General features: G+C 37.0%; 1 protein-coding gene across 1 annotated transcript in view; it reads right to left on the minus strand.

Moving 5' to 3' along the window:
- naa15a (N-alpha-acetyltransferase 15, NatA auxiliary subunit a) overlaps positions 1-19277 on the minus strand; it is a 54926-nt gene that overhangs the window by 14259 nt on the left and 21390 nt on the right. Inside the window, exons 6-15 of the mRNA XM_052032244.1 lie at positions 13172-13325; positions 12439-12558; positions 10247-10342; positions 8418-8524; positions 8265-8337; positions 2701-2870; positions 2229-2381; positions 1740-1868; positions 458-671; positions 123-316 (exon numbers count right to left, since the gene is read on the minus strand). Coding sequence (XP_051888204.1) covers positions 123-316; positions 458-671; positions 1740-1868; positions 2229-2381; positions 2701-2870; positions 8265-8337; positions 8418-8524; positions 10247-10342; positions 12439-12558; positions 13172-13325 — 1410 coding nt within the window. The remainder of the gene's footprint in view (positions 1-122; positions 317-457; positions 672-1739; positions 1869-2228; positions 2382-2700; positions 2871-8264; positions 8338-8417; positions 8525-10246; positions 10343-12438; positions 12559-13171; positions 13326-19277) is intronic.

Here is a 19277-nt window from a genome sequence, read left to right on the forward strand (position 1 = left end):
ACATCCAATGTCTTTTGGGGGAGCAGTGAGGTGGTGCAAAGAGTGGTTAGTCCATCTGTGGTATACAGACATTGCAAATTCAGAGCAACTGCATGGACACAAAAGTTATACAGATTGTTTACTTTTGCTAATTTTTCAGGTACAAGCTCCTCCTTTTGTGTGCCAATCTCCTCCTCATCCTCTTCCTTTTTCTTCCGTTGATTTTTCAGTTGCTTCTCTTTTTCTGCATTCCTCTTCTCCTCTTCCAGTTGTGCCTTCTTCTTTGCTCGACGTTGTTTGTTCCGTAACTTCTTCAGCTCTTTATCTGAAAGATTTGCTGCAGGGACAAGATATATTGAACATGTTTTGGAACTAAACAAAAAAATCTGTGGAATGAGTTTTGTTGTTCAGAATAACTTTTTTAAATAAACCATTAAGAATATAGTATAAAAGAATTCAAGCAAAAATTGGCAAATACCTGTATCAGCCTCCAATTCTTTGTTTTCATCAGTTAGTGGATGATCATGAAGTTTCAGATAGATCTCAATAGCTACCTTTGCAGCTTTAAAATAAAAAGGATGACACCGAAGCACATCCTCAAGTTTAAGCAAATCCACGTAAGATCTCAATGTCATTTTCCTCATGCAATAGGTGTGGAAATCAAATTGGTCATCAGTAATTTCGGCAAAATGCTGGAAAAGAAAAACTCAAATCAGCATGGAATCTCACAACTCAATCAGCATTAACAGGAGTATATCTCACTTTACAGAATTATTTCAAACTGATCACACTTTATGGAGGGAGAAAATTCACATTTCCAAACCAATGCAGGACATGGCTGAAGCACAGCCTTGCATATTTAAAACAGTTTTATCCAAGATAAATCCTAATATTTCAAGCTGGAATCAGCTGAACATTCTTTGTACCGTGGCTTTAGGTGGACAGAAATTGTAAGCGACGTCATGAACTTACATCCAGTTAAATCAAATGCCTTGTACAACCCATAATTTTGTAGTTGAGAACTAATCTTAACTTATAAATGGGGTGATGAAAGCACTGAAAATGGATTAGTAACTTTTTGCCTACAGGAGATAATAATTTTACATAGCCTTTATGAAAATAGCTACTGGATACAAAAGCATTGCTATTTGAAATCAAGAACTACTTTGTGGTTAAGGGGCTGTAACCTGGCCTTTCTTAGTATGGAATGTGCTCAAGCATGACTGCAGCAAGAATTTTCCACTTTAAATAGTAGAATATATAGGGCATTATGTGCATATTTTTGTTCATTATATTCCAGAAACCAGATTTTGCAAAATAAAACTGAATAGATATTTGTTAAACAAAATCCACTCCTTGAGTGTCCTATAAATCAATTAGAAAACAAATATTTGACAGTGATTAACTGACAATAATTCAGGATGAACAGCTAAGCCTAATTTTACATGAAACACAAGTTTTGGCTTGTCAGAGACTACCTACACAGGATTGGTTGGGGGGGGGGGGGGGGGGGGGGGGGGGGGGGGGGGGGGGGGGGGGGGGGGGGGGGGGGGGTGTGGGTGGTGGTGTCAAGTAAACAGTGCAAGGCTCCAACTATTTAACTGAACGATCACATTTTAAAAATGACAATGGATGAATTAGGTCACATTATTTTTGCAGCTTTTGGAATTATCTGTCTTCATTATTTCTCACTATCATTTCAGAAATACAAATGTACTTAATTCCATCACAAAATATAATACGAGTTTCCTTGAACTTACTCTTTCTATCTCATGACACTTCTTCAGAGATTCTCCATACTTATTCATAGACTGATAGGCTAGAGCACACTCTGTCTGGAACCACATACACTGCATCTCATTCAGATTGTCCACTGCAGCTGTCCCTTCCTAAAAAAACAAGATTACATGTAAAGACATCACAAATATGTAACCTGCAAGTTCAATTTGACACAAAATGGGAAGATACTATCCAAAACAATAATACTTACAGCCTTGTCGTTTTGTTAAATAACCAGTTAAACTATTAAAATTACTTTGTGCCCACAGCAGACTGCATGTGGTACAATTCAGTCATTAGTGACTTAAAAATCTCTCTATGCAGCAAAGCACTTCCAAACAAGTATCCACACTAACTGTAGTAAAAATGCAAATCATATGACAAAGCATCAAATTCACGTTATTTGTAAACCTGTAATTAAATTAACATTTTTAATTTATGCAGTATTATCATGCAATGAAGATACCAACTCTTGTAAACTTGGAGCACATTTCCTCAGCTTCCTTCACCAGGTTGGCTTTTAGCATGTATTTAGCACATTTGGAATTTATAAACCTGTCTGCTGTATCCAAAGCTTGAGCCTCATCCATCCATTTGGCAGCTTCCTTTATGTTTCCAGCGTGCTGTAAGGAAAATACTCCATTAGGCACAGCAAACTAATGCAATTTATTATTAAAACTATCAGAAACTCAAATCTTACATTTAGTCACATTTCACTTTTAATCATTTAAATGAAGTTAATGATTCCATAACTTTTAAACCAGATCTGTACTCGTTAATCAATTCACAATTTTTACAATATTTAATATTTCTAAATGTCCAGTTTTTAACTAAAATATTTGTATAAACCAAGCAGAGAAAATTAAAAACATACAGTAACTCAAACATGAACGGTTTAAAAATTCCAAAGCCTATAATGAACAGAATGTTTTATATTTTTACCTTGTAGATTTTGGCCTTGACAAGGAACAATTCTATGAGAGTTGGGGTACTTTCAATTGCAGCATTGATATACTCCAAGGCCAAAGATGGCTGCCCAATTCTATCATAATGTTGGGCTAAGAAGTACTGGACCCACAATCTAGTAGTAGGTGGTTCTAGGTTTCCATCATCTGAAATGGGAGGAAAACCAAGTTCAAATAAAAGCTTGAAGGGTAAGCATACAAAATTATTCAATAGGAACTTTGTACTTCTCTGCAGTACATGAGAGACCATCTAAATATTTCCCCTTTTTCAGTAGTATGTGCATTAGAACTAGTTCACAATAATCAGTTTGTGAATTTTAACAGACACAAATCAAGAAAATTGGAACAGTATACAATTTATTAATAAACTTGTACAAAAAAATACACTACCCTGACATGGATTTTTTGAACACATCTGGAAATAAAAACCGGTGCTGATTGGATAAGCTGAAGCAGCACGTTGCTCATAGAATAATACTGCATAAGAATCCACCATTTGATCCTTCAAATCCAAGACAGTTTTTGCAAGAACAAATAAAATTATCTTTCTCCATCTCAAAGCCATGCATCATCTATTTTAAAATAGTTTTGATTTCTGAGATGCAAATCCTGCATGAATTACAAATATCAAATTTCTTCTCATTTCTCCCATATGAATTTCAAACTGACTGTGCTTCATCACCGATTCCAAGGGAAAACATCCTTCCCTCATTCACAGTTCTCATGACGTAGGAGGTGGCCTTTCAGCTTGCTGCATCTATACTGCCTTTCGAAAGCGATGCCTCTAATCCCTGCAACCCTCTAACTTACCTATCAACTCTAGCCTGATTTTCCTAGCACCTACCTACACTAGAGGTAATTTATAGTAACCAATTATCCCATCAACCAGCACACCCATGGAACGTGGGAGGAAATAAAGCAGCACCTAGGGGAACCCATGTGGTCAAAGGAAGGCTGTGCAAACTCCACAGAACACAAGAAATTAAGACTGAACAGAGATGCAGGATTTGTATGGAATCAACACTACATACTGCATCACTCTTGCCTCACTCTAAACTCTTAAATCTCTTCTGTGGCATCTCTGCTCCAGCAGGAATTGTCCAAGATCTTGTGGATACTGAAGGTTCAGTGCAAATATTTTCCCAATAGAAGGGGGAAATTCCCAAATCTAATTTTCCAGGGACAAGCAGGGTAAGGAAAAAAAACTTGACACTGCAGAAAGCCTGGAGTAATATAGTAAGTGGCAAGGAATTGAAAGGAAATTAGGAGTGAAGATTCTGTATAGAAAGAATAATATTTCAGGAAATCACCAATACATGAAAGAGAAGCAAACCCTATTGGAAGGCTAGTACCAGAAGGTATGTACGATTCCAAAATGATACTTTGCATCTGCCTTTCCAGAAGGGAGAACAATACAGACATTAAGTGAAGAATGTGAAGCACTGGAAAGGTAGCAAAGAGAGAGCTGTGTCTGATCACCTTGATTGAACCTTGAGGATGTGAAAAGGATGGTATTTCTTTGATATGGTCAACTTGGATTTTAATTTGAGGAAAATCCACATGGCATATTGATCAAGAAAGTAAGTCTTTACCATTCAATGGAAAGTTGCAAGTTTATTTACAAAAAAAAGTGGGTATTGGTAGCTGGGAGTTTCAGTGGCAGCACTGGAGAATTCATTGTATGCAGTGGGGTCCTATATGGTCCAACATTACATTGGTTGCTTTTGGTGAAATTTTAATGATAATATGGAAACAGGTCATTTGACCCACTGAGTCCACACTAATTATCCTGCACCCATTTACACTAATCCTACATGATTTATTCTTCCTGCATTTCCATTTTAGTGGTCAATTAACATCCCAATTTGTATGTTTTTGGGATGTGGGAGGAAATTGCCTAGGAGAAACCCAGATGGTCACAGGAATACAGACTGCACTGGTCAGGGTTGAACACTGGTCACTGGAGCTGTAAGGCAGCACTATCTCCACCACTGTGCCACTTCCATGGCATGGTCTTAAATGTAGGGGTCACAATTAAGAAGTTTGCCTATGACACCAAAATGGCAGCCTAGAGTTTATTGAGGAACAAAGTTCCAGACTGCAGGAAGATATCAATAGATTGCTCGGCAATTCAAAACTAACAACTGGACATCAATCTGGAGAAATGAGGGGCAATGTATTTAGAGAAGACAAATGAGTCAAAGGAATACATGATAAATGGAAGAATACAAATAAAGAGGAACAGAGGCATGTCCGTTGACAGATTCCTGCAGGCAGAACAGGTAGATAAAGTGGTGAATATAGGAAACTTGCCTTTATCTAAAAGGCACAGAATACAAGAGCAGAGAGATAAGCCAAGGAATATATAAAACACCTGTTAGGCTACAGTGTACAGCCGAGACAACAAAATTCAGTGAAGGTACAAATAATATTGGAGAGTGGCACGGTTGTGCAGCTGCTGGCACTGATGCCTCATAGCTTCAACTGCCCAGATTCGATCCTGATCTCCAGTGCTCTGAAGAGTTTGTATATTTTGTCTGTGACCAGTTTCCCCCCTTGTGCTCCTCCCACATCCCAAAGACAAGCTGGCTGTAGGTAGCTGGCTACTGAAAAAAAAATCCCCTAGTGTAGCCAAGTGGTAGGAAAATCAGGGTGGAGTTGATGGACAAGTGAGAGAGAAGGGGTTACAGTGAAACAAGTGGGGCAAGGGGAGTGGTAAGAATGCTCCAGACAGCACAGACTTGATGGGCTGAATTGTCTCCTTCTACATTGTAAGAAACATGCTTAGAGACTTGCCAAGGCTGGAAAATCATGCTTACAGGTGACCCCTGCATTATGGTTGTTCAGGTAATGAAAATTCACTCTTATAGATTACAGAGATTACACAAATTGCTACCCAAAAGTTTGATATATGGAATGAAATTCATTCTCACAGAATTTGTGAAAAATAGTAAATAAATAATTTTTGACCCGCATTTGTTAACACATGCACAGGTGATGTGGCTTCACTCTATGGAAAAAATCACAATATGGACTGTTTCTAGGAATGTGACCGCACTATTACGCTGGGTAGTCTACATCAGTAGCGACCTGACCAGACTGTGGCTGTCTTCTTTGGAACAAAATATGCAGAGGAAATATCTAATATATAAAATTATGAGAGGCCTAGACAGGCTGAAGAGAAAGAATTCAATTTTCTTTAGGACAGATACCTAGAATTAAATGAACTGGTAGAAGCATTGGGGATTACTGAGAAAAATCTCTTTTCACCAGAGTCTGAGCACACTGCTTATAACAGTTACAGGATCAGAAATACTTACTACTTTAAAAATATACTTGGGTAAGCATGTGAAACATGGAAGCCTACAGGGCTATTGACCAAGAGGTGGTCAATGACCATTAAGTAAGTTACGCAAATTTTGATTGACATAGACACAATGGCCTGAATGACCTCCTGCTGTGCCATAAAGTTCTATGATTGTGATTTTTCTAATTCCTAACAAAATGCATCTGTATCTATATACTTGTAGCTTTAATTTCCTCTCTGAAACATGGAACTATAAACTAATGTACACATTCTTCACTTCTTTATTCTAGTAATCCATTCTGCGTAGAAAAAAAAATTAAGTCAACTAGCTAGTGATTACCTTCCTATACTTGCAATTTTAGTTAAATCTTAACACCCGTCTTTCTCCGAACTAAAATTCCATTGTACAAGATATCAGAGTTGAAATACCAATTGCATATGGTTTGCTAAGGGAAGGAGAAATGTTAACACCTCGCACTGATATCTGAAAATACCGGTCATTTGGCTTGCAATGAAACCCTCTTCACAAGAATGTACAGCTCAGACACACATTCCAATTTAAGAATGTAACAGTCACAGAATATAAATGGGTTACAAGTACAAAGACTGATCAACACATTCATAGAGCATCTTCTTTCTGCTACCATATGGCTCAGAAGTCAACAATAATTAATTGTACAGGTGTCCTCCCACTTTGGCTGGGTGGTAGCACTCTTACCTCAATCAAAAAGGTCACGAGTTCAAACCCTATTCCAGGACTTAAGATAGAGTGGCAATATCTCTATAAAATGTTATGGGTGTCCTGAGAATGTGAAAGGTGTTATATAAATGCCAGTTTTTTCCCTATTAATCCAGTGATAATTAAAAGCTTTGCCCATTCTCTTGCCTTGCAGGATTTAGGGAAAGGGAACAGGGAGAGGAAAGACAAACCAGACTGTTTCACAACATTGCTGTGATAAAATTAGATACCAACACTGAAAACATACAAACCAATTTTGAAAGAAAACTTACTCCTGAAACATTACAGGAAATAGTAACTGGCTTATATAGTTTAAAGATAAAGCTGAGTATCATAAGATACTCTGGGTTAGCATTTACAGTGAATAATGGCCCACTGAATATCATTTGATATTAATTAAACTCAGGATTTCATTAAGATTTCCTTGCATAAATATATTGAAAGAACAGGGACACGAGTACTTACTCACTGACTGCACAATTTTACTTTGCCAGGTAACAGCTGTCTAGAGCAGATTAAACTTATTTGGCATTGGAGTTGACCACATGAAACTTTGTATTTTTAACAATGTAATTTGTGAAATCTACTGTACTGCAATTCTTTCAATTTAAAAGATATCTGGAAAAAAGGTTGGTAGATGGCAGCCAAGGAGCAGGAGATTTAATAACAAACTTTGCTAGTCAAATGCAGTATTTTAATTGATGAAAGCCAGCAGCAGCCCATGAAGACTTTTGCTGGGAGAGCCTTCAGACTTGGCTCTTGCCAAACTGCACCTACATTCTACTCCCAAGACTGGGCTGTATCCTTACATAGATAATGTGCACTCCTAATTAAGTAAACACAAACATCTTAGTATTTTGGCTTACAAGTCTTATGCATGTTGATATTTTCCCAACATTAAACAATTGACACTGGCCTACCTTGCCAAAACTAGTGTACAACTGAAAATTATAACTCAGATACATAGAAATTCTAAAGTTTTAACTTGTATCTAGCTCATGTTGCATCTGACCCAGGCAAGAGTATTTGATGATTAAGCTGGCTAATCATGTGAAAAACTTTAGAAAATGTTGAACCCAGTAGTTCATCTTAATGAAATCAAATTTCAGTGCTTATACACAAAAGATTTTAAAAGTTTTAGAGATCTAATAGTAAAGGAAGCAAAGACCTTAGAAGCTTTATAATGGAAAATTCTAAAACAATTCTCTATTAAGCAGCACACAACATCAGGAAACTCAATGCAAATGATTTATTACTCTGTGGTTGCCTTTTAAAAAATAAAGACCAGTACTCTAGTTGAGCTCACCAAAGACATGACAACAACATATGGTTTCACATCAAAAAATGTGTTTCAGGATACATGTGCAATTAAAGTCTGACTGAAGTTTTGAGATCAATTGTTGATGAAGAGCCAAATACTGTTGGATGAAGATGATAGCATGTTTTTGGAAAGGTTCAAATCATGCATTGTGTATACAAAAACTAAAAAACTTACCATTGGGGTTGAACAGGTTGCAACTTTTCAAAGAGGTTTCATACCCAACTACTAATTCTTCTAAAATTGACACCTACGTAGAAAAAAATCATTTAATTTTTTTCTAAAAACAAAAAAAACAATGCTCTGAATTATTATGAACAAAACTCTTACCTTCTCTTTATCATTGTACAATGATTTCAAGGTAGTAAACACAGGAGGGCAACCTTTGCTGAAATTAATCCTTAAATACTTGTCCAAAACTTCTCTGAATTTTTCACCTGACAAAGAGAGAAATTAAGCAGACTTGAGTAACTGGTTGAAATTGTCAAGGGACAGAACTAAAAATGGAAAGATATCACCACTTATTAAAAGTACAGGAAATGCGATGCAAATGAGAACTGAAGATGTTAAGTCAAGCAGCATTTGTGGAGAGAGCAAGAGTTAATGGTTCAGGACCTGAAGAGTTAACTGCTTCACTCTCCATAGATATTCAGCAATTGCAGTATATTGCTCTTGAAATGCAGTTTCAAATTCCCCATCTTCTATCCAGATATGATTAAGAATAAATTCACAATGCAGATGCCTTCTCTTCAGTAACCAAATAATCTAGCTCTGAAAACCAGACCATGAAGAAAGGAGCTGCAAGGATGCCCACAGAAATAAAGGCATCCACCAGCAGATGAAACTGACCTAACAGGGGCTTACCTGGCAGATAAAAGACAATATCATTGGTCAATAAATTCCAGCTGGATGATTGGATTAATCTAAAAACATACTGCTGATTTAAAAAAACACTAATTGTAAAATCTACTTTATAGTTTTGGGACAGGAAGGAAAAACAATACTGTAAATTTTGCAAGAGGTCTTCAAGACCTTTATCAAATTGCTATTAAAAATAGACTCTGGAAGGAGTAAAATTCGTATTTTGGAGCACAGTTAAATTAAAAAACAAGGTCAGATTAGACATGAAAATGTAAATTGGCATTGATAACATAAGTGAGGCTACATTAAAGGAAGTTTAAGAGCCAAGTTTGAAAACCCCCTATCACACCTTCAGTCATGATTTAACACTGATGACAACATTGCTTGAAAGGAATGATAAATTAGTGTTCACTGAGGTCCATAATCCCAATTCACATAATGCCCGAAGACAATTCAAAAATGCTGCAACATTTTGATCCTGGAACCACAAAATTTGAATCTGTTCCCAGAAGTCCCCAAGTATAAACTAGGCGCCATTTCAAAAAGCAGCAAAATACCCATCACCATAGGCCCTACACTTACAACATGGAAACTGGGTAACTAGCATAACATCCATTCTTAATTTTACTTGTAAACAAATAATCACCGAATCCCAGCTTGGTCAACATGCCACAGCATGGTCAATGCAAAACATGTTAAGAGTTTGGCCACACACATACAGCATCGAAATTTGAGTACTTGTCAGCCATCTAAAATGAATTTTTGCCCAAAAATTCTTCGAAAGTAACCACTGCATCCCCTTTGAAGAATATTAATTATTTGTACATGCATAATATCTATATTTTTGCACAATTCTATTTCCAACCATTAATGACAGAAGTGCAACTGAATACTTGCCAAACAATACATTCAAATTTAGGCTCCGAGAATTCATGAATGTGATTACCAGCTTAATATAACCAGGAATCACTTCAACAGCAATAGGCATGGGCGGGAAAAAAGATGCACCTACTACCCCTGCTCATCATTGCGGAAAGCTTTCCTCCATATATGTAGCCACTGTTATTGCACTGCAGCTCGTAAATTCTCAGCCGTTAACTTTGGTTCTTCCCCACGTTGCTTGATTTGCTGAATATTTCTGGCAAATTTTTTCGGTACAGCTGAGCCATTACACAGTCATATAGGCAGGTAATTATTTTTTTGTCAAAGTCATTTTAAAGTTGTCAATATCTTTCAGTTATCACATACAATTTTAAAGGCTACAATTGAAGAGAAATTGAAAAGATGAATTCACTCACCAGATAAAAAGTTAAGAGGTAGCCTTCTAGGCACTAGCCCTTTAGGATACTTTGTCCAAGCATTTTCATAGACATTGAGTCGCTCCTCTACATTGACTAAAAACAGATTTAAAAAGTTATATAGATTCCAGAGATCAAAAATACTTAAGATTTTTTTAAAAGTTGGCTTTCATTTCCTACGTAGTTACACAATGACAAGCTAAGCCACACGGAAGTGATGATATAATTCCTCATTAGATTAACTGTCAAAGACTCTTCTAATACTCTATTTCAGACATTGCACTTACTTTCAGAAATGAGAAGAACAGCCATGGCTCTTGTCCTTGCCCATTACTTAGCTCACTTAAAGTATACATGTCTTGACAACAACCAAAAACCACATCAAGCCTAATTCCAATAACTTTTCCCTTCACTTCAGATAGAATCATACTCATTTCTTAAAAGGAAGAACGTGCAAAATTGGAAAGAAGCAAACCCTTCTTGCTACATTTTACATGATCAACTAACTCGATCTACAAGTTTGCAGATGATACCACAGTAGTAGGTCACATCTCAAATAACGATGAGTCAGAGTACAGGAAGGAGATAGAGGGCCTAGTGACATGATGCCATGACAACAACCTTTTCCCCATTGTCAGCAAAAGAGCTGGTCATTGACTTCAGGAAAGGGGGGCGGTGTGCATGCACCTGTCTACTTCAACAGTGCTGAGGTCGAGAGGGTTGAGAACTCCAAGTTCCTAGGAGTGAACATCACCAATAGCCTGTCCTGGTCCAACTACATTGACACCACGGCCAAGAAAGCTCGCTAGCACCTCTATTTTCTCAGGAAGATAAAGAAGTTTGGCATGTCCCTTTTGACCCCCACCAATTTTTTATTGATGCACCAGAGAAAGCATCCTATCCAGATGCATCATGGCTTGGTAAGGCAACTGCTCTGCCAGGACCGCAAGAAACCACAGAGAGTTATGGACACAGCTCAGCACATCATGGAAACAAGCCTCCTCTCCAAGGACTCTGTCTACACTTCTCGTTGCCTCAGTAAAGCAGCCAGCATAATCAATGATCCCATCCACCCCCGACATCCTCTATTCCCCCGCCTCACATCGGGCAGAAGATACAAAAGTCTGGAAGTACATACCACTGGGCTGAAGGACAGCTTATATCCCAATGTTATAAGACTATTGAAAGGTTCCCTAGTATGATAAGATGGACTCTTGACTCACAATCTACGTTGTTATGACCTTGCACCTTATTGTCTGCCTGCACTGCACTTTCTTTGTACTTGTAACACTTTATTCTGCACTGTTATTGTTTTACCTTGTACTACTTCAGTGCACTGTTGTAATGAATTGATCTGCATGAACGGTATGCAAGTTTTTCCACGGTACCTCAGTACATGCGACAATAATAAACCAATTTACCGTCCACAGTTTCCTTGGCACCTATTCAAATTTCTGAGCTTCGCCATTAATATCCAGCCAATCATCCTTCCCTTCCTAACCTTAATTTTTCCAAAACTCATTCAACAATATTCTGAGGGCATGTTTAAACCAGCCCTAACTCTCGTCTCCCAAGAAAAACAAACTTGACTCATATGACTGTGCTGCTTTTGCATCAATTGACAATCAGTCTTCAAAAAACAAAAAAAGATTCTACCACCACACCTAGTCTTATTGCAGCACGGGGAGCACTGCAAAATGCACCAGTATTTCTAATCATACTTTTGCTTTGTATAGCATCAGATTATTTTCCAGAATGTACAAACTACATTCATTTTTAAATATTGCTCAATATATTTTTGCTGGTGCAATCCTTCAAAGTATGGAAGCTGACCAGATTTTGAACTAGGGGTACATCAGAAATCTGCAAATATAAACTTTATGAAATAAAAGACTAATTAATGAAGCTTGCTCTTGTATCATCTCTCATTTCAAATCCAGGTTTCTTTTCTCTTTCCTTCTGCTACCCAAGATCCTCATCACCCATTAGCACCTTATACCAGTCAAGACCCCAAACGTGCTGTGTAGGGGACAGAGAATTAAAATCCATAGTATCAGACCATAAAACAGATATGTTGAATATCATTGCTATGCAGTTTTGAAGAATTAAAATAAAACTCATTCTAACTAAAACCCCTTACCATGATAAAAGCTGTCCCAAAAGATGCATCCAGGCTTTCAATTGTTACTCACCAGGTCTCAATGCCTTTTCTAATCCTTCATAATAGGCCCAATTTTCAGGATTTCTTTCCAGCAATCGCCTGTACACTTCTGCAGCCTCTTTTAGTCTGTTCAATTTTAACATCAGCTCTCCTGTTTTTAGACCATATCACATTTTACATTATTAGTGCTATAATATTGTTACCATTTGGGTAGTGCATAGTAATTTGGAAAAAAGTTAATCACTTACTGTACATTTTTTTTTAAAAAGGAGATGACAACGTGCTCAAAGGAGGCCAATGCGGATAATTTAATAAAAATATATTTACAAACTGGACTATCACAATATGCGCTGTCTCATTATATATTCTAACCTTTTAAAAGACAGAAATTGCACAAGTTGTCATATGACTAACACGAACCATTCAGGAAGCCATCAAGAGCTTCCATTCTAGTCATACAATTTTTTAAAAATCAGTTAATCTTTCAAGTTTTTAAATTCCACCCTGAAAAGATATTACTAAACTTAATGGGAATTTGAAAATGTACTTCCTTCTATGTTGTTGTTTTGTATGAGGCAGTTATTTATCTACACTACCATAAATAGTGTGGAACGTAGCAATTCAGTGCTTCATTTTAACCATATTCACCAAATTCTAGTACTGGTTATTTTACTACAACATGCAAATTGCAAAATGAGGCCATCTTTATAGAAGTATCAGGAGTTTCCATTAGTTGCAATGACTACAAAACAAAACTGCTTTACCTTGGCACTCCTCCACAGCTAGTTTGTCACAAATTTGCTTTTCATGATTGTCAAGATGTTCCAAAGCTTCTCTATACATTCCTCCTTCCCGCAACACTTGGTTCTGGTAAAGCAGCAGTTCACTATATTCATAATCAATTTTATCCGGAGAAGCCTTAAAAAGATAAACAATAAAAGAACTTTCTGAATTCCCTTGGAAAAGGAACAGCTACAATACAAAATGACCCCATGGACATTGCAAAACTAACGAAAACTTTTACTTTGATGGAAGATAATTCACTCATGAAGAATGAATACACAATATTCAGTTGTTTAAAAGTTAGTGCCTTGTTTTCTTGTCTTCTTTAAATTTAGCCTTCACAGTCATTACAATATTGCACCTCAGGAGCATCAACTCAGATTACTGATCTTGGCAGATCTTCACTTTGGAGCTCCTTAACCTCACTTAAAACTTGTACACCAAATATATCTTTCCCTTAAAGATTAGAGAACATTTGCAATCACACACACTTTCCAAATAGGCAACTGCCTGAATTTTCCAACATGGAATCACTGCATCAATAGTAATTGAAAACAAGGATTTGAATATCACATTCCAAAAGGATCAAACAATTGCATCCACATCTAAATGCACACCAAAATGGACATCCAAGAACATTGTAACCACGATTTTCGACACATTAGCTTGAACATGGAAAAAAATGTTCTAAAGAAAAGTTGATAATAACTGGCTGAAGATGAAAAATCTGGTGGCACCCCATCAAGGTTAGAGAACTGAGAACCAAGAGTTCTGATGGCCCTTGGACTACTATGCCTCCCCCGCACTACAGAGTTGTACGTTTCTCACTAATCACAACGTCTTAAGACCATCTCCCATCTCCCTAGTCTTGTTCGATCTCAGTCTCCCTCACCTTTCCTTGAGCAGATTCTTAGAACATAAACTGCACTTTCAACATTCTTGCATCCAACCCAATGATTTAATTGCTTGCACTAGTGCGCCATGAACAAGGGGACATGACACCAATCCTGGTAATCTCAAAATCTTCTGAAGCTCTTCCATTTCAGAACTGTCAAAAACTAGGGTCACTAATTCTGTTAACTTAATATCCTTATTGATACTACTTCCACCAACATCTGCCAGCATACAACTTATCAAAACATACCAAATATGTTACATCTGAAATGCCTACCTACTCAAAACTAAAAACCATTATACAGTATTTCTGTTACATCTTCATTATCATAGCCATGTTTACAGAAGACTCTATGTAAACTCTTGCTTCAATTACACCTTCCTACTAGTGGTAAAACTGCAGTGCCTCAGGTTTACACCACCTCTAAGATTTGCTGTTTAAACCTAAGTGGCAGGATATTATGTAAAAATTAGGAAATAGTGCATGATTCACATTGGTCCTTGGGTTGATTATCTTCTAAAATTATTAGCACATTTCAGATGAAGACTTTGTGTCAACTCAGTTTGTGAAAGTCTATAAGAGAATGACCCTAACCCTTTCAGCCTTTAATTTTAATGAAGACATACACTTTTAATTGTATTTCAAATATAGCTAAGATAGCTTAATAACATAACTCACAACAAGTAACAGTCACTGTTTAGCTGGCCTTGTTTCAGACATCTTGAGGGTAAATTACATGGAAGGTTCTTGGAAAAAACTGCCAAACAGCAAAATGAATCTACCCTCTAAAAATAACACATTATCTGTGCATACATCAAAAAATGCAAGTTGAAAAAAATAAAACTCAAAATTTGTTCACATTTGGTATTTAGTACATGGTTGGAGAGGTAGCAAAGGGGTGTTGTGGGGGGGGGGGGGTGGGTGGGGGGGTGGGAGAGGAAGATGGCGATAAAACTTTAAGCACTAGGACCATTTCTGTGATGTGGGATGTATAAATTAAACGGGTTACACCTCAGCAGGAACTTGGAACAACATCCTCACTGGGGCTGTTGGGGAGAGGGACAGGAACCTTTCAGGGAATTCAGGAATATGAGAAACAAAGGAAGAAATGGAAGTTAGGAAAGTAATAAGCAAAATAAATAGACAGCAACAACAACAGAAAACAAGTAGGGTCAAAGTACAGGAAAGCATTAAAAAGGCAAAATTAAAGGCATAATACCTAAATGCAAACAGAATGTGCAATGAAGTGAACGAATTAACAGCACAAATAGAAGTAAATGGGCATAATCTAACCATCATGACAGAAGTGCAGTTGCAGAGTAACCAAATTTGGGAGCTGAATGTTCAAGGATATTCAATGTTTAGAAAGAACAGCCAAAAAAAAGGAAAAGGAGGTGGAACAGAGCTATTAATAGTATACAAGAACAGTATAGCAATGAGAAATCATCTTTGCTCAGCACTTGTTAATGTAGAATTGTTAATTGCTACTTCCCTTTGTTAGATCTGGAGATGTTGACCAGAAGGTTCTTCAGAAGTCAAGAATGAGGAGCAATTCTTATGGTTACAGCCATTTTATTAGATGTTCGCCATAGTACAGGTCAGGCAGGGTCAGCCTGTACCAGCAAGCAAGGCAAGTAGCAGCAAAGAGCTTGACCACATGCTCTCTCTTTATACTGCAAACCAGTCTAAACCAGTTTAGATAAAGATACCTGTGAACAGGTACTGACTGAGTCACACTTTCGGTTTATAAAGAAACTACAGAAGTATAGAACCAAATATACTACAAGTTACTTAAAGTTTACAAACAGGTGATTATGCAAACATACAAGTGAGCATAAAGAAAGCTAAAACAAGGAAAAACAAAAAAGGACCCTAATCTAACACCTTCAACCATTCTGTTCTTAAACCAACCAGCAAAACCCTAATCACTACAGTTTAGCAACATTATGACTACTTTGCACTAAAATGGACTGTTGTTTTTGTTCTAATTGCATTCTCTCTTGTAAAAAAATGTGTACAATTTATATTTATGTTTCTCTTGTGAATGCTGCTTATATGATGCTATGTGCCAGTGATGCTGCTGCAACTAAGTTTTTCATTGCACCTGTGCATACATGTACTTACGCATATGACAATAAACCAGACTTTGACTGAGAATTAGGATCAGTTTGAGTGGAGCTTAAACAAAAAGAGGTTAATGCAATGGAGGGAGTTATTTATGGGCCATAAAATAGTTTTTGTAATCTCGAGCATGGCAATAAAACGGGAAATTAGAGGTGCACATAGCAAGGGTAATACAATAATCAGAGGATTTTAATCTATATAGAGGCTAGACAAACTAAACCAGAGATAAGGTGGTGGAAGATGAATTCACAGAACGTATACAAGATGCTTTCCCAGATTGAGGAACCAAAGGAAAGGCTATTTGCGACTTCATATTGTGAAATGGGAAAGGGTTAATAAATAATTCTGTTGCAATGAGGTTGTGAAAAGAGCGACCACAATAAGATAGAATTTACATCAAGTATGCAAGTGATGCAGTCCAATCCTAAACAAGCCCTTAATCTAAGCAGAGGAAAGTATGTATGAGACACCAGTTGGCTGTAATTGAGACTACATTAAAGAATATGACAGTGGACAAACAATGGTTAGCACTGAATAGAGAAAAAATACAAGATTTGAAAAGAAGGAAAATCCTTTAAAGCAAAGAAGTCCTGACAGGAAAAGTAATTTGCAGCTGACATATGAAATTGCCTGTAGATACAGTGGGTCCTCTGGTTACTAACTTCCAAAATTCTGCAGATCCTGCACTTGATACTGCAGATTGGAAGGGAGCAAACGTTACTGACCCATTAGCCCAAGATCAGTAGTAGGGAAAAAGCTTAAGTCTAGAATGAAAGATATAAAAGAACATCAATAAGAGAATTAAGCAGTATCAGCATGGATTCATAAAAAGAAAACCATGTTTGATGAATTGACTGGTGTTCATTGAGAATTGGACAAATGAAATAGAGAAAGTGGAACTAATAGAGTATGTTGATTTTCAGAAGACACAAGGTCACACGCAGGTTGGTCAACAAGGTAACAGCACGTGGAACTGGGGTATAAAAAGGTATGGATTGAGAAAGATTTGAAGGACAGAAAGCAAAGTGGGAATAATCATGTCTTTCTCAGGTTGGTGGCCTGCGACTAGTGGGGTATCACAGGGATCAATACTTGGGCCCCAACTAGTCACAGTCTATCAATATTTGGAAGGGATCAAATGTCATATTTCCATGTTTGCTGACGATACAGAACTAAATGGGACTGAGTTGGAAGGAGGATGCAAAAAAAGGCTTCAAGATACAGACAAGATAAATCAATAGGCTAGAGCACAGATAGAAATAAAACATGGTGTTATTTGCTTTGGTGAATAAAACAGAGGTAGAGTATTTTTTTTAAATGGTAACAGATTGAGAAGTGCTGATGATCAATGGAACTTCAATGTCATTGTACACAAGTCAGGAAAAGCTTACATCCTGTAGCAAGAAATTATGACAAAAATTACATGTTGGTATTTATTAGGAGACCCAAGTTCAGGAGGAAAGAGGTTTTTATCTGAATCCAAAGAAAACACTATTTACTTGGTAAACAGAATCAATTTAAACATCAACAGTATCAGGACTTATGATCAAAACTACAGCCAATTCACAATCAAAGATTTAGCAAGGACTCCCAACAGCAAGATAATTTACTCTAGCAAACTACAATAAATAGAATTGCAAACTATAAATTCTATGTCAAATCAATCCTGTTACCCAAAGATAGCATTGCTGCAAGTTACCATTTACAGGAAAATTATCCAATTAACAACATTCTGGTCAGGACTTTCAGTACTACTATTTTCAGCCATTCACATCAGACTACTAAATTTAAGATTTTTTTTTTACAAAGTAGAAAGTTTGAAAAAGTTGATTAATTCTACTGGGCAGGGAAATTAACCCCAAATGTCAATAAGAATTATGGTCCAAGGTTTATATAAAAAAGAAAAGAACACAACCAACCAAGCTGGACTCAAGCAGAAGTGTTTTTTTTATAGATTAAAGGAACTTGGGTCAAAGAAACAAAATCTCTACAGAGTACAACAATGCAGACAGCAGGCTTCTGCAATAGCAAACTTAAGCTTATGTTAGGAGTCAGCAGACCATGATGGAATATAAAGTGCCACTGAGAAATACTCAAGGACAGATTCAGATGGGCTCTAAGTTTGGCAGTGGTGCCAAATGATCACACTGACTCCTGCAGATTATGGGGGTATGTGGATACAATTCTTAGTATCAAAACATCCATGTATATAATTTTACACAGGATAAGTGGAGCCTAAAATAGATTAGGCTTCCAGCCATATGTCATCTGTCAAAGTGATGCAAGTGATTAACTGTCCTTTTAAAGCCCTTTCCCATCTTTAACAGCTCACCAGACTGAGATTGTTCCTTAGAACTTAAATTCTAATTTCCAAAAAGCAGAACAATTATAAGGAACCACGGGTCTATTAATTTAAAATCAGTTACTGGTGAAATGTTGGAAAGGGTACCAAACAACTTCTGCGACAACAAGTCATTAGAGATACAAGATTTCTGGAAAAGTCACGTTTCATCAACGCTGTGGAATTTTCCGAATTTGATTTGATAACAAGACATCCAGAGACACCTGACACTACAGTTGTTGAATTTGTGCCCACCCTATTATGGATCAAGTAGAACGTATATCGTACAAAGTTATTTTATAACAAGAATGGATATTAGTAAAGCCCTGAACCCATCTTCATTTAAGACCTAGATATTGGCAGTGGAGCAGAGGTCCACAAATTTGTGCCTAGTCCAAAATCAATGCAAGCAATATCACTCTCAAGAAAACTTTTCTGCAAGCAAACTTCTAATGTACTGGGAAACAGCATTTAACTTGGATAAGTGCAGTGTACTGCCATGGTAGCCAGCAACATCAAGTACATCTATATTTAACTTAGAAAATACTTAAATCCATTGATAAATGAAATACTAACATTAAAATGTCTGAAGTTTACAATTAACGTCAAGGAACTACAGCCAAAGCAAATATTGTATTTGGCCCAATCATAAAACTGTTCCGTATACTGTTCTACATTTAAAGTACACCATCTTATCCCTACACAGGCTGTCCGAGTTATGAGTGCC

The sequence above is a fragment of the Pristis pectinata genome, chromosome 2 (assembly GCF_009764475.1).
Source record: "Pristis pectinata isolate sPriPec2 chromosome 2, sPriPec2.1.pri, whole genome shotgun sequence".
Lineage (NCBI taxonomy): Eukaryota > Metazoa > Chordata > Chondrichthyes > Rhinopristiformes > Pristidae > Pristis > Pristis pectinata.